Source organism: Drosophila miranda, chromosome 2, assembly GCF_003369915.1.
Source record: "Drosophila miranda strain MSH22 chromosome 2, D.miranda_PacBio2.1, whole genome shotgun sequence".
NCBI classification, from domain to species: Eukaryota; Metazoa; Arthropoda; class Insecta; order Diptera; family Drosophilidae; genus Drosophila; species Drosophila miranda.
Genome location: NC_046675.1, coordinates 4,240,667 through 4,253,436, shown reverse-complemented (window position 1 = coordinate 4,253,436; position 12,770 = coordinate 4,240,667). Strand labels below are relative to the sequence as shown.

General features: G+C 46.1%; 4 protein-coding genes and 1 non-coding gene across 5 annotated transcripts; 3 read left to right on the top strand and 2 right to left on the bottom strand.

Moving 5' to 3' along the window:
• Window positions 1–52: 52 nt before the first annotated feature.
• LOC108156261 (gastrula zinc finger protein XlCGF46.1) lies at window positions 53–1,352 on the top strand. The gene is made up of 2 exons (XM_017287624.2): window positions 53–239; window positions 302–1,352. The coding sequence occupies exons 1-2, from the start codon at window positions 207–209 to the stop codon at window positions 1,274–1,276; spliced, it is 1,008 nt and encodes a 335-aa protein (XP_017143113.1). The 5' UTR covers window positions 53–206; the 3' UTR covers window positions 1,277–1,352.
• On the bottom strand, window positions 1,262–2,589 carry LOC108156260 (28S ribosomal protein S22, mitochondrial). Its single transcript, XM_017287623.2, has one exon. The coding sequence runs from the start codon at window positions 2,586–2,588 to the stop codon at window positions 1,320–1,322; it is 1,269 nt and encodes a 422-aa protein (XP_017143112.2). The 5' UTR covers window position 2,589; the 3' UTR covers window positions 1,262–1,319.
• Window positions 2,590–2,736: 147 nt separating this feature from the next.
• On the top strand, window positions 2,737–5,806 carry LOC108156259. Its single transcript, XM_017287622.2, has 5 exons — window positions 2,737–3,226; window positions 3,286–3,559; window positions 3,619–3,741; window positions 3,801–3,962; window positions 4,029–5,806. The coding sequence occupies exons 1-5, from the start codon at window positions 2,979–2,981 to the stop codon at window positions 5,460–5,462; spliced, it is 2,241 nt and encodes a 746-aa protein (XP_017143111.1). The 5' UTR covers window positions 2,737–2,978; the 3' UTR covers window positions 5,463–5,806.
• LOC108156262 (nucleosome assembly protein 1-like 1) lies at window positions 5,805–7,996 on the bottom strand. The gene is made up of 6 exons (XM_017287625.2): window positions 7,755–7,996; window positions 7,533–7,699; window positions 7,345–7,468; window positions 6,533–6,761; window positions 6,390–6,472; window positions 5,805–6,330 (listed from the first exon to the last, which is right to left on the bottom strand). The coding sequence occupies exons 1-6, from the start codon at window positions 7,827–7,829 to the stop codon at window positions 6,136–6,138; spliced, it is 873 nt and encodes a 290-aa protein (XP_017143114.1). The 5' UTR covers window positions 7,830–7,996; the 3' UTR covers window positions 5,805–6,135.
• A 337-nt stretch (window positions 7,997–8,333) lies between these two features.
• On the top strand, window positions 8,334–8,448 carry LOC117187590. The gene has a single exon (XR_004472246.1). It is a non-coding gene; the product is annotated as a U5 spliceosomal RNA (small nuclear RNA).
• Window positions 8,449–12,770: the final 4,322 nt, after the last annotated feature.

The following is a 12,770-nucleotide window of genomic DNA, read 5'->3' as shown; positions in this document are numbered from 1 at the left end:
AACGTCTATCGTCTTTCTTTTTTTTTTTTGTTTAACCATTTTCATTTGATTATTTAATCGGATAAAATGTTGTTAACATCGATGTTTCTCTAGCTCTACTAGGAATTTACTCCTCAATTTTAAAACAATTTACGCCGGTTTTCACAGCCTACAAATTATTTTAGGTTTGAGTTAATTTGTTACAACTTTATTTTTGTTATCTGGAAATGGCGATTGCGTTGCAGCCAATTCCAGCAAAGGTAAAAATTATGATTTATGTACAAGTTTCAATAACTTTGAGAATTATATATCTGTTTCGTAGGTAACACCGATCAATGTGCGAGTCTTTGAACTCCCGGAGTTCATATGCGTGCAAACCAAGCTGATCACACCACGCTACGCGCTGGATAACAAGATACTCACAACCCGCATAAAGAAGCCATGGACTCGGAAAAAGAGTGCTATGCCCGCCCCGGCGGCTAAGGTTGAGCGCCCACCTCTCAAGATAGTGCCACTGCCCAGCCGCAATTACCCGCAGAAGACACCGGAGACTTGTAACCCAGTCCGCGAGCGCGCTGTCCAGACGGAGGAAAAGCAAATATGCGATGTGGGAGTGCAATGCGACACAGACGAGTGGGAAGAAACACCAATGGATACCGAGAGAAAAGAAGAGTTGTCAAGTGGCGAGGAGGACGAGGAATCCAAGTTCATCACATTTGTGGGTGAGAACACATTGACTATCCGGAACGGAATGATGGAGTGCCTGGTCTGCGGCGAGGTGGCCCGATCCCTGGAACAGCACAAGAGTCACATTGTCACGCACTATGGGCCGAAAGTACTCTGCTGCCTTTGTGGAGAGTTTGTTGATCACGAGCGTCTGCTGCTCGGACATAATCTCACCTGCCGCTCCCGTCCATCGAAGAAGCCTTCGATTTTCCTCAAGTGTCCGAATATGTTTTGCAATGTTGTGTGCAGAACGCAGCCACAGCTGTACAAACACCTAAGCACACACGACAAAGGGCCCTTCTATCGTTGCCTGGAGTGTCGTCTGCATTTCAGGACTGCCATGTCCTTTCTTCTGCATCGCAAGAAAAAGGAAGGCTGCAACAGGGCAAAGGCCCTGTTTCTGTTTGACAAGCATTCGGCCTCGCGATGGAAGGGCAATCTCAAGCGATGCACCGTCTGTCTGAGGAAGTTTAACGATGAGCGCTTGTGCGGCATTCACAGGTTCAGGTGCATCCAGGCGCATCACAGACAATTGACAAAGAAACTCTTCAAGCCCTCATCATTGGCCTAAACGATATTTATTTATGTAAATTAATAACAATAAATCGAAGCACTTATGATGCCTGCACGCCGTGCGCTTTCTTCAATCCTTGGAACAGCTGTAGCTTCTCCAGATTGATCTCTTTCAGCGTTTGGACGGCCAGCTCCAGTTGCACCTTCTTCAGCGAATGTTCGCTGGCAATGTATTCCTCGATAAACTTCAAACTGATGTCGTCGGCAGCAAAGTCCTGCTCCGTCTTGCCAATGGCCGTATGGATTTCCTGCTCGATGCCCTGCTTCTCCTCGGGCCTTCGCAGGAATCCCCGCAGCTCGGAGAGTGCGCTCTCATCGGGCGTGGGATGTAGAGCCTCTAGCTTAGCCAACGTTTCCGTATATTCCACAGGAATTTTGTGAATTTTATAGGTCAGCGCAATGAGCTCTACGGCATTGTGTAGATAGTCCCGCCGGATCATGTCGTACAAGAGATCATCGATACACCGATGCCAGGCATAGAAGAAGGCCATGGGGCCAAAGTGCCGGGTGGAACGCAGCAGATCGAACTGCTTCGACTCGTTTAAATGCTCGAAAACTCTCGCAGAGAGATTGTGAAACTCGGTCTCGTACGGTTCGTATTGGACGGTGAGCCTGTCCAGCACGAATTCATATTTGTGCTCTTCCAGACACTTGTGCAGTAGCTCCTCGTACGCAAACATGCGCGGAGTGTAGGACTTGCGGCCCTCCAGTGGGAAGTAAAGCTGATTCATTCGCTTGGTCGTGTCCAGCGAGGCGTAGGCCAGGGTTCCGTCAGTCTCGCGGACCACCACCTTGCGCTCCGAGTGGGGCAGCCCGAAGGTAATGTCCGTGAACACGTACTTGGTGGTGGCAAAGTCTTTCAGTGCCGGATCCTTGGCAATGATTCGCTCCGTGTCTTGTTTGATCTTCACGATAGGCGGCATCTTCAGCAGATGCTTTGCCTTCTCGATGATCTGCAGGAACTCCGTCTCCAGCTGCTCATTGGTCATAAACTTGGTTTCGCTCCTATTGTCCTTCACAGTCCTCTTCCGGAACACCTTGTCCAACTGCAGTTGCGTCATGGACTGGAGCAGGCGCTGGGTTTCGCTATCGGTGAAGAGCGGTTGCGGATCCTGGTCGTATTTGAGCGTGGCGCTCTTTGCCGGTGCGCTGGAAACTTCTCGCCGGCACTGCTGAAGGCCTTGCAAAGCATTCAGCCGGCGCACGTACCTCAAAAGGGACATTTTAATTAAATTCTTTAAAACGGCAACAAAATACACGAGTCGGAAATTCAGTGCTTGGCAACGATTTACAGCACTGTTCCAGTTCATGTATAATACCTGTGGAAACCGCGATTTGTAGTTACATATACTGTAGATGTCGAGTTAACTTGATTGTTTGGTCCATTGCGATTCTATTAACCCACTGTTGACCAGTGGGTGCTCTCCACGAAAATTAAGAAACTTAAATCTTTAGAGCAGTACAGGGGAAAGTTTTTCAAGTAAAGATGATGGATAGGATGGACCTTCAAGTGACTCAAGCTGTTATCCTGTTTAAATAAAGGGGGGGATAAGTGGACCAAGTTCTTTCTTCATCGGAATATTTACGATATATTACGGTATTTTTCCGAGAGTCAGACCGTATAGTTTATCCACTGCTTACTTGCATTTTAGCTGGAAAATTGAAAATTGCAAGAAAAGCATTCATTAAAAGCGGGTAGAATGGATAACGCCGATGTGGGCAGCGCTTTTGTTGCAGCGCAAAAGCGGCGCTTCTCGGCCAGCGAGATTGCACTGAAAGATGCCGCACCCATGATATCCGTTGTCCAAGACTACAGCCCCGAGCCGAAGACAAAACAACGCAAAAAAGGGGACTACTTCCAGGAGCACCACTTGCTCGGCTTTTGCGATGAAATTCTATACGAGATTTTCAAGCACCTGGACACGCCATCCATAATGGCCCTGATGCAGTAAGTCGCGAAGGCAAGAGACTACTTCAATACACTTATTTTGTCGTTTGTTTGGTCAGCTGCTCGCCGCGTTTGGAGAACTTGCTGCTGGATCACCGGTTTTGGCACGGCATCGATCTCAGTAACGGCCCCCTGCCGTTGGGCATATTGGAGGAGATACTGGGTCGTGCCACAGAAAAGACCCACACAATTAAAATTTGCGGACCGCCATCGTCGCAGCATGTTGCGGGCGAGTTCCGGCAGTTCACCTGCACCCTGACCACCGTTTTTCCCAAAGTGGCCGCACAGCTGAAGGTGCTGGAGCTGCAGGGCGTCAGCCTGGACTTTGAATATGTGAGTCAGATAAAAAAAAGTAACATTTACTTATAAATGGCTTACTTTTCAAAATGTAGATACGGATTACACAGTTTCCTGGCTCTCTGAAGCGTCTCAAGCTCAAGGACTGCAGTGTCAAAGTTGGGGATCAGGGCAAGAGCATATTCCATACGATAGAGTTGCAATTGGTTAACCTGGAGGTGAGTGGAGCAGATTATAGCTCTGAGAAGCTCTTAATGTATTCACTTGCCTCGTGCAGGATCTCAGCATCGAGGATAACAACTGGTTTGAGCCATACTACATCATGGCCCTCTCCAAGCTGCCCTCGCTGCGACGCCTCAGCCTCAAGGGCTGCCAGATGCTGTGCAAGTTTGTGCCCTACGGTAGCATGGCGGCACGATTTGGTTTTATGAAGCTAGAGGTTTGTCAACGTTTGTCATTGATATTGGTCTCTGTTATGAGAAATCTATTTCAATTCGTTCAACAGGTGCTCGATCTGCGTCTAACGCCCATAAATAACTCGGATCTGCAATGCTTCAGTGCTATTGAGAACCTTAAGGAGCTACTGCTGGAATCCCCACTTAATCCGCCGTCGGAAGCGGCATCGCCTGAAAAGGTGAACAATGGAAATGACGAGGCTGCCACATCGCAGTCGGAATCTCTGAAAGTGCTAAATGACGACGAGCCGTCCACATCTCGCGCTGCTATGGAGCATTTGCGTGCCTGCAAAATGGCACGGGGCAACGACCCTAACGAGCCTGAGTCCTCCGATGCGCCTAGGCCATGCCACGAGATATTCCACTCGGACCCCAGCGACGAAAGAACGGATGAACCAGCGCCAGCGTCCAGTGCATCATGTTCGGGAAAGCGAGTGTGTTTGTCCTCCGAGTCCGAAGATGAGGATACGTCTTCGGCGTCAGCGTCCTCGTCAGACAAGTCCGACAGTGCAGCCCCGCGCAGCAACGGCCACAGCGGCGGTATCGATCCCAATGCTCCCGTGCGGTCGCCTCTAGTGGTGATAGCCCTGCCAAGTGTTGCCGCCGTGCGCCAGGGCATGCCACCGGCCGCGGATCAGGCCGACAACGCTGAACCAGACGAAGCTGGGGCTGGAGTTGGACCCACACCACGCGCCTACGTCTACGTGCCCGGGGGCCAAGGCCCTGGCGAGAATCCACAGCCCAACATGCAGTCCATACTAGATCAGATGGCGGACCATTTGAGGTCCTGGCGCGGCAATAATCCGGCACACAGCCGCTTCCTGCCACGACGCGATCAAGTGATCTACATGAACCCGCAGGCCATGGGAGCCATCAGGGAGCCAATGCTTGTCATGCACTCAGCGCGACGGCGTTCGCTGGCGCGTGGCAACTTCGACCAGGTGGTTCACCATCCAATGTTCTGGAACATGCTGGATCCCCTGGACAGAGACTATGCCCGCCGTCTGCGTCACCGCCAGACATCCAATCCAGGCCCACCACCGCAGTACTATGTCTCGGATCGGGCCATCTACAGTTTTGGGCGAGCAGCCAGACCCGTGCAGCCGGACGTCGTCTGGATACGCAACATCAACCGGTCACCGGACAACCGCCTCGAGCGGATATCACTGCGAAACTATCAGCACATTACCAACCACACACTGGAGCATCTGGTACAATGCTCGCCCTTCCTGGTATTCATCGATGTGAGTGGCACGGGCGTTACGGTGATTGGATTGCGTAAATTCAAGGAATTGAAGCCAGAGTGCGAGGTAGTGGCTGCGCATTTGGATATTGATGAGGATGTTAAGCCACCGGAGGAACCGGAAGAAGCAGAAGAACCTGAGCAGCCGGCACCACCAAGCAATGCACCGGATGATGCACCCGACGAGGAGCAGCCAACACCATCGCCTCCGCCTCCATTCGATTTCGACGATGTGGCCTAGAAGAATTCCTCAAACTAGGATACACAGTCCGCTCCAACCCTCCCATCAAATTGTGTTTGTATTTTGTTGTACGAGTATTTTCTTCGCCTATGGCACGTCCTGGCTTAAATACTTTTAGTGAGACGACGGAAGCATGGCCAAGCCTGAAAAAACGCAACCACAACCACGGCTGTCTACAAGCAAGTGCTGTAGTTCAAGCCCCTCTAGTATTACGCCCCCGCCCTACCATACACACTAAACGCTCTTGTACTATACGTCAGGCTCGAAGAAATGTATAGCGTCGGGCCCGAATAAATGTATAAACCCTATCATTTATAGTTAGGCATTAAAACACGTGAACAATCCTTTGGTATGATGTAACGTTTATTTGGTAGTTTTATGTGTAGTTTTACGTGTGAAACATATGTGTATATCATGTGTAATGCTTATTTGGTATCTTCTTTGGAATAGTTGGGGCAAATGCTTTGAAATATTTTGTATTTGGGTATGTGTAGACATATGTATCAAGTGTAATGTTTATTTGGTATCTCTTCTGAAATTGTAAGCAAGAAAAGCCTTGTAATATTGTAAAAACTCATGTGTTGGAAGCCGGTATTACATTGTGTAGTATAAGTAGTAGTGTAGTAGAAACCAGAGTGTGTATGAATGTGTAAGGTATGTAAAGGTTCTGTATTTATTTATCGGCGCCATTGGAGGACCCTTCGTCTTCCACCTCTTCGGCATCCGACTCATCCGTGTCATCAGAGTCTGTTTCCGACTCGCTAGAGCTCTGGCAGTCGGCTATTTCGCCTGTGAAGAATATAATGGCCTTAGGAATTACACGCTCCTTCAGATAGAAGCCAAGTTCAAAGTCATTCTGCAATATGGCCTATAAACGATAAAGTTATATAAAAAGTTAAGCCGTGACGAAAGAATTACTCATCTTACATTAATATCACAGTAGGTTGGATCATCAATATCCTTTGGTAAAGTTGGTGGATTGAAGAATTCGAAGAATGTTTGCTCAGAATCTGTTCCATTCGAAGATGGTTTAATCAATCAGATCAATCAGTTACGTTACCCTTTCTTACCATTGATCATATGGTCCTTGGGCTGCTTCCAATTAATCTTGCATCCCTCAGTCTTGTAGATCTCAGCGCCATCGTATGAGAGCGGATCATCAACGTCCGGTTGACAGTTGAGGTAATAGGTCTTCACTAGCACATCATTGCTGAAGTATTCGTTCTTATCAAAATGGAATTGCACATCAAATTTAACCACCGGAGCGCTGTGCAGCTTGGTGCGTATGTCGTTTAAATACTGTGGTAGAAAAAAGTACAAACTAAGTTGTTGGATATGCAGATTTGAATGGCATTAAGCACTTGAAAAACAACAGCTGCCTAGTACCCATGAGAATTTGCAATGGAGTACTGAATTGCTTAAAACAATACAGACGATGACCATTTGGTTTTCTGAGAATTCATTTATTGACTTCGCGGGGGCTTACATTTCTGTCGCAACAGCCAGGCCTTCGTTTGACTCAGAATCAGAATGCGAATGATGAAAGATCGCATTCCTACAGTAAAGGGATTGATTGCCTAAAGGCCCGGCACTAGATTTCTCGTATGTTCTTAGAATTAATTGAAACATGTGTAAAATAATATTGCCTATTGAACAAAGGCAGGAAAGGAGCTGCACCTTTGATTACCTTTGAAATTATGGAATTGTAATCAGAATTGAATTCTATAAATTGGAATAATATGTAATCCCGTAGTCAGGTATGTCAATAAAGTAAATGTCAGTTATAATATTCATTAAACATCAGCTATAGTTTTCCTTAAATGTCAGTCATACTTTGCCTTAAATGTCATATTTTAATATATAATTTCGTATTAATACTCACCGCCAAAATCTTTTCATCTTTCTTGCTGATAAACTCCGTGTATGAGGCCTTCAGCACACGCAACCAAAAGTTGGTCACGTTCTCATTAGGCGTGGAATCGCCATGGTTCTTCTTTTTAAATTCCCTGAGGAAGCCACCAGAATTATGTAGGGAACAGAGACTAGGATTGGGGTGACTGAGGGACTTACTGCAAGATCTTCTTGCGCTGATCAAATATCTCGTTGTGCTTGCTTTCAAATTTCTTCTCCATGTTGTAGATCTCACGCTGCAGCTCCACATCCAGTTGGATGGTCTGGAGATAGAGCTCTTTCATTTCAGCAACGGTCATTTTTTCTTCCTCGCTATATTTTTCATTCTGTGTAGCACATCCCATGTAGCATTCACCACAGATATCCTTCCCAAATACTTACCATCATTTGAGTCTTTTGCGCGGCGATGCATCGGGCCCTAGCCGATTGCGATCGGGGATTACGCAAGGCTTCCATGCCGACAAAAGATTTAGTTTAACTAATTATCACTTTCACCAACTATATTCACTTGAAAAAGTTTCAAACAAAATTTTCACTTTTTATTTTTCGACAATTTTTCTAATTTTTTTTTTTTCAAATATCTTTTTTCCTTTTTTTAGATTGTGCTGGCTTGCCTGCCGAAACTCGAATGAGAATATCTATACTGGATTTGATACACAAGCCTATTTAAAAATGTCAAGGCACTCTTTGTCTCCTAAATTCACAAAAAATTTTTCGTGTTTTCATTGCCATAGAGTTGCCTATGATATAGTGATCCGATTTTGTTGAAATCTTTGTGAAACTATGTAAAAACTTATATTTACATAAGTGTAAAAGTTTCGTTGCAAAATTCTTATTCAAAGGAAATATTTACCATTGTTCCATAGTTCCATGATTACCTTTCTAGGGTGCGATGTCTTAGAATTCCCAACTGGTTCTAGTGCATGGGAATTACAGAGGCAGCTTCTTCGGGGTGTTAAATCACTCTGGTTTCTCTTCAATTGTCGAATAAATCTTTCGCCTTTTACTAAAGATTTCCGTGGAGAGGGACACTCTAATGAGTCTAAACTAAATTTTTGCTTAGTGCCTGGTGATATCTGTTGCCGGGCCATAATCAATACATGAAAAAACAGGACCTCAAGTAGGGACCAAGGGATGGTTTTGATTTTTGCTGGATAAAAATTATAGATGAACGATAATGGAACATTATTCTTCATTAAAGAATTTTCCTGAAAATTTATTTTTAGAATGGGATTTTTTCTCTGAATTGATGGGGGCTTTTATGCTCCTTCATGGCTTTAAGAACCCCTTTCGTTTTTGGTTGGTGTCATTGAAATGCAGGCCATGTTTACTGTCAATTTAACGCACATTTAATTTTTGGTGCTGTTCCTGTTTCTATTTTTGGTTTTTCCTCATATATTTCTTCGAACTTTTCATTTGGCATGTAATTAAGTGTGGCTTGGGGGTTGGGGGCTGGTGGGTAGTAGAATGCTGGTGCAGGACCTGGTTCAGCTGCTTAAGTGTATGCAAATCACGTGCTGAGTGCTGCCAAGTGTTCAGAGTCTGTTTAATGGGCCGGACCTAGCTTTCGGTTCTCCAATTCTCAAATTCTCCATCTCTGAGCTGTTGTCTTTTGACGCCCCATCGGACATTGGAGTGGACTCCAGCCTAGTTATAATAATGTGGAGCAGGCTTAGTGCCATATGTCAGGGTACAAAACTACATAGAAATGAAAGCAAAAAATAAGTACATTTTTGTCGCTTAGGCAAACATTTCAAAATGAAATTATGAGTGTGGGGTGGTGTGGGGTGGGGTTGGATGGCAGGAAGCGGGGAAAAAGTGCAAACAAATTTAGCCAAGCGGAAGTCCAGACACACACAACGGGGAATCCCACAGCAGCAGCAGCAGCAGCAGCAGCTTGGCAGAGTAGGGTGGGGGGAGATCGCATTGTTGAATGTTTGCTCACAAATACACATGAAAAAGTCCATGTACTCGTGCTATGGGGCACGCATGTCCGGCCAGAGAATCCGCTGGACTGGCCCATACCCATAGTACTCGTAGTAGTCGTCCATTCCGCGTTGTCCTCATATTTGATATTATTAAATTTTTCCCCTAAATACCTCTGGGAAATTAAAAAGAAATCATAAGGCAAATATCAGCAGTAGAGGAACAACAGATGATGACTCTCTCTTTCTCTGTCTCGCTATTGGTCCTGTGCCCAGATTTATGCTGCCCCTTTAAGTGCTCCAACTTGGAAGTTGAGCTGTTTCTGGCATTTTCAATTTACATTTCGGTCATTCAATTACAAGGTGCATCAGAATTTAGCTACATAAGTAATATGGAAGCCGGTCATCATCGCCATCGCCGTCACCATCAGCATCAGCATTCAGGGGCATCATTGCCATCATCCACATCGTCAGTGCCAGCAGCGTCAACATAGTTTGAATTTAATTAAAACCAAAATTAGTAAAACCCTGAACGGGCCAGGCCAGGCCAGAGCCAGACCAGACCAGACCAGGGCAGAGGTAGAGGCAGTGTGGCGGAGCCAGGCCAGGCCAGACCCTGAACCCCAAACCCAGAGTCAGAGCAACAGTTACTTGGCGCTGGGATTAGAGATGCTCTAGCTCATGCAGCTGCTTCTTCTTTCTGGCAAAAGTGCATGTCTGCAGAAAATCGAATCAGCAGCTTAACGTCCGCATCCGCATCCACATCCGCATCCTCCAAACCACCACCGTCTTCTATCCTCCTGCGTCCAGGTGGAAAGCCCAACCTTCATGCCAAAAATATCTACAACAAAAGCATAAGATGTAGTGCAGCATTTGATGATGAAACGACGTGTTAATTAAGGTCATAATAATTCAACTTAAATTGAAAACTTGCCCGGCTTTCGGGCCACCTCCCACTCGCACTTGGGGGCCCCTGTTGGCCAGGGGCGGGGATGGATGGGGATGGTGCTATGCTGTGGCATGAGGGCCATCCTCAGCTTGCAGGCTAAGCTGATTGCAACAAATTATTTTGCACCTTGGTTGAACTTTCCTTGAGCTGCAGACAGCATGGCGTTGATAAACGAATTTTGTTAGTTTGCTTTTGCTTATTTTAAATGGAACTAGGGGGCGGTACAAGGCGTTGAATACCAGAAGAGGACTCTGCTGTGCTGCAAGAGGCAGGTGCCGTCCGAGTCTGAGTCTAAGTCCGAGGTCCAGGTTCCAGGGTCCCGGACAGGGGCCAATGTTGCCTTTGGTTTTGCATAAACCAGACAACGCATCTAATAAGTTGCAGCTGTTGGGTTTCCATTCGCCCCCCCCCAATAAGAACTTTAAAGTTTGCCGCCTAATGCCTCAAAGTGCGGAATTGTGTTTGCCATTAAATGTTATTATTTAAGGGATAATTAACAGTTAGAAAACTGTGGAAAATAACCTCCAGCGAGTAGCGCATTTGCATATCGCCACTAATTGGCTTAGACGGCCATTGCTTTTTTGGGGATAAGAAGTACAGTGCCATCAAGCGGCAGTGGAGTGTCGATCCGGTGGAGTACGCCCTGGCAGGCGACGCCTTTCAGGGTGCGTGGATGCGCTGCTGTTCATAATTAACATCCACACACCTGCAGTTTGTCTAATTCGAATGCTATTCATAAGCCACACACATCACAGATACGCACACTCACAGATACGCACTCACATGTACATAAAAGAGATCCTTGCCAGCCGCAGGATAGTTTGGCAAAAGCTTTCCTCAGTCTCACCCTCGCTCTTACGCTTCCTATCTACCTCTCCACCCAACCCCACCTCTGGCTGAAAACTTTTTACTAATTTACATTCATTACACACATTTGCAATAAAACTAGAAACGCTCACACACACATACGCACACCCATACCATACCATATAGATTCACACTGAGAAAAACGAAAAGACGATTCAAAGATGATCAAAGAATGGCGATACTCCGAATGATGCGAAAAGAAATTTCCAAAATTCTTACGAAAGGACATTCATAAGGAATCTGTGGCTAAAAGAGAAAGGGAAGGACAGGAACGAATAATAGTTTGAAGCCTTACAGAATATTTATCAAATATTTGATTTACAGAAATAGGGTCTATAGCAAGAGGAGCTATGGAATGATACGAAAGGTTATCGCAAAAATATTGGATCGAAATGGTGGACCCTGCAGAAGTGCGGTAAGACAAGAACATATGTATTCTCTGGAAGAATAATGGAATAGTCCTGAATCAAGATCAGATCGTTGAAGCGAGTTCTATAAATTCCTATTCGACGAATCTACCGAACCTACAGATATTCAGAGCTATTCAGAGCCATGTTTTGTATCTTAAGTGTCATTGAATTGTAGGATATCATCCAAAGTAGAGATATAAATTTATTGACAAATTTTTATCTCAGTGCATTTATAGCAGTGGATGAGTGAGAGTTCACACACACACACACACAACTATATACATTGATATTCTACATGCTTCATTAGCGTGTAAGCGCGGTAATAATGAAATTTCCTTATGGCTGCATTTCCAGCTTCCACTGGGCTGGGTGGGTGGCTGTGCGTGTGGCGTCCTGGGGGGCAACTGCTGCTGCATATTGATGCAAAGTTTTAGTGGCGCAAAACTTGGGGCAATGTTCGCCAAACCCCCCCACCTCCTAAATGTCTCTAGCCGCAATTTATGTTGCTTCTGGCATTCAAGAAACGCTTTAAAGCACTGTGTGGAAGGTGCAACATCTGAGGGCTTCCGCTGCGGACCTGCCTGCCAGCCTTTCTGCTGATTGCCACCGAAAAAAGGCACACACAGAGACACAGACAATCGAAAATTGTTCATCATTTCGACAATCAAATCAGCAAAAGAAGACAAACACAAGACAAACATAAAGCAAATCTATACAAATTTGTCAAAAGTCAGTCAAAAAATGAGCAGCGGAAATGATGGCAGAGAGCTGGCGGAAACGAGGCGCCCCGAACCAGGGGTATGGGGCAGGAGTATCAGCAGAGGGCGGGTACTACTGCTGCACAGCTGATGCCCTGCCACATGACCTCCACCATCCTACATCTGACATTTTCCTGCCTGCCTGCCTGCCAGCCAACCTGCTGTGCGACGGGAAGAAATTAAAATTGCATTACGGGGCAGAGCAAGAGCCTCAGGATGGAGCTGCTGCTGCTGGGTTTCGTATCGGATTGGATAGGGTTTACTTTGCTCATGTGTTTGGCTGGCTGTTCCATAAATATTTCAATATTTGTGCACATTTGAAGCTGCTTAGGCCACGCCCCGAAAGGCATGGCGGGGAGGCGAGGGTGTGGGTGTGGAGGGGTTTTGAGTGGGCGCCAGTTGAAGCAGGAAATAGTTTAATTAAAATTCCTTTGGCAATGTCATTAAGGACATTACATTTTGTAGCTGCTGCTCGTGCTGCTCCAGGC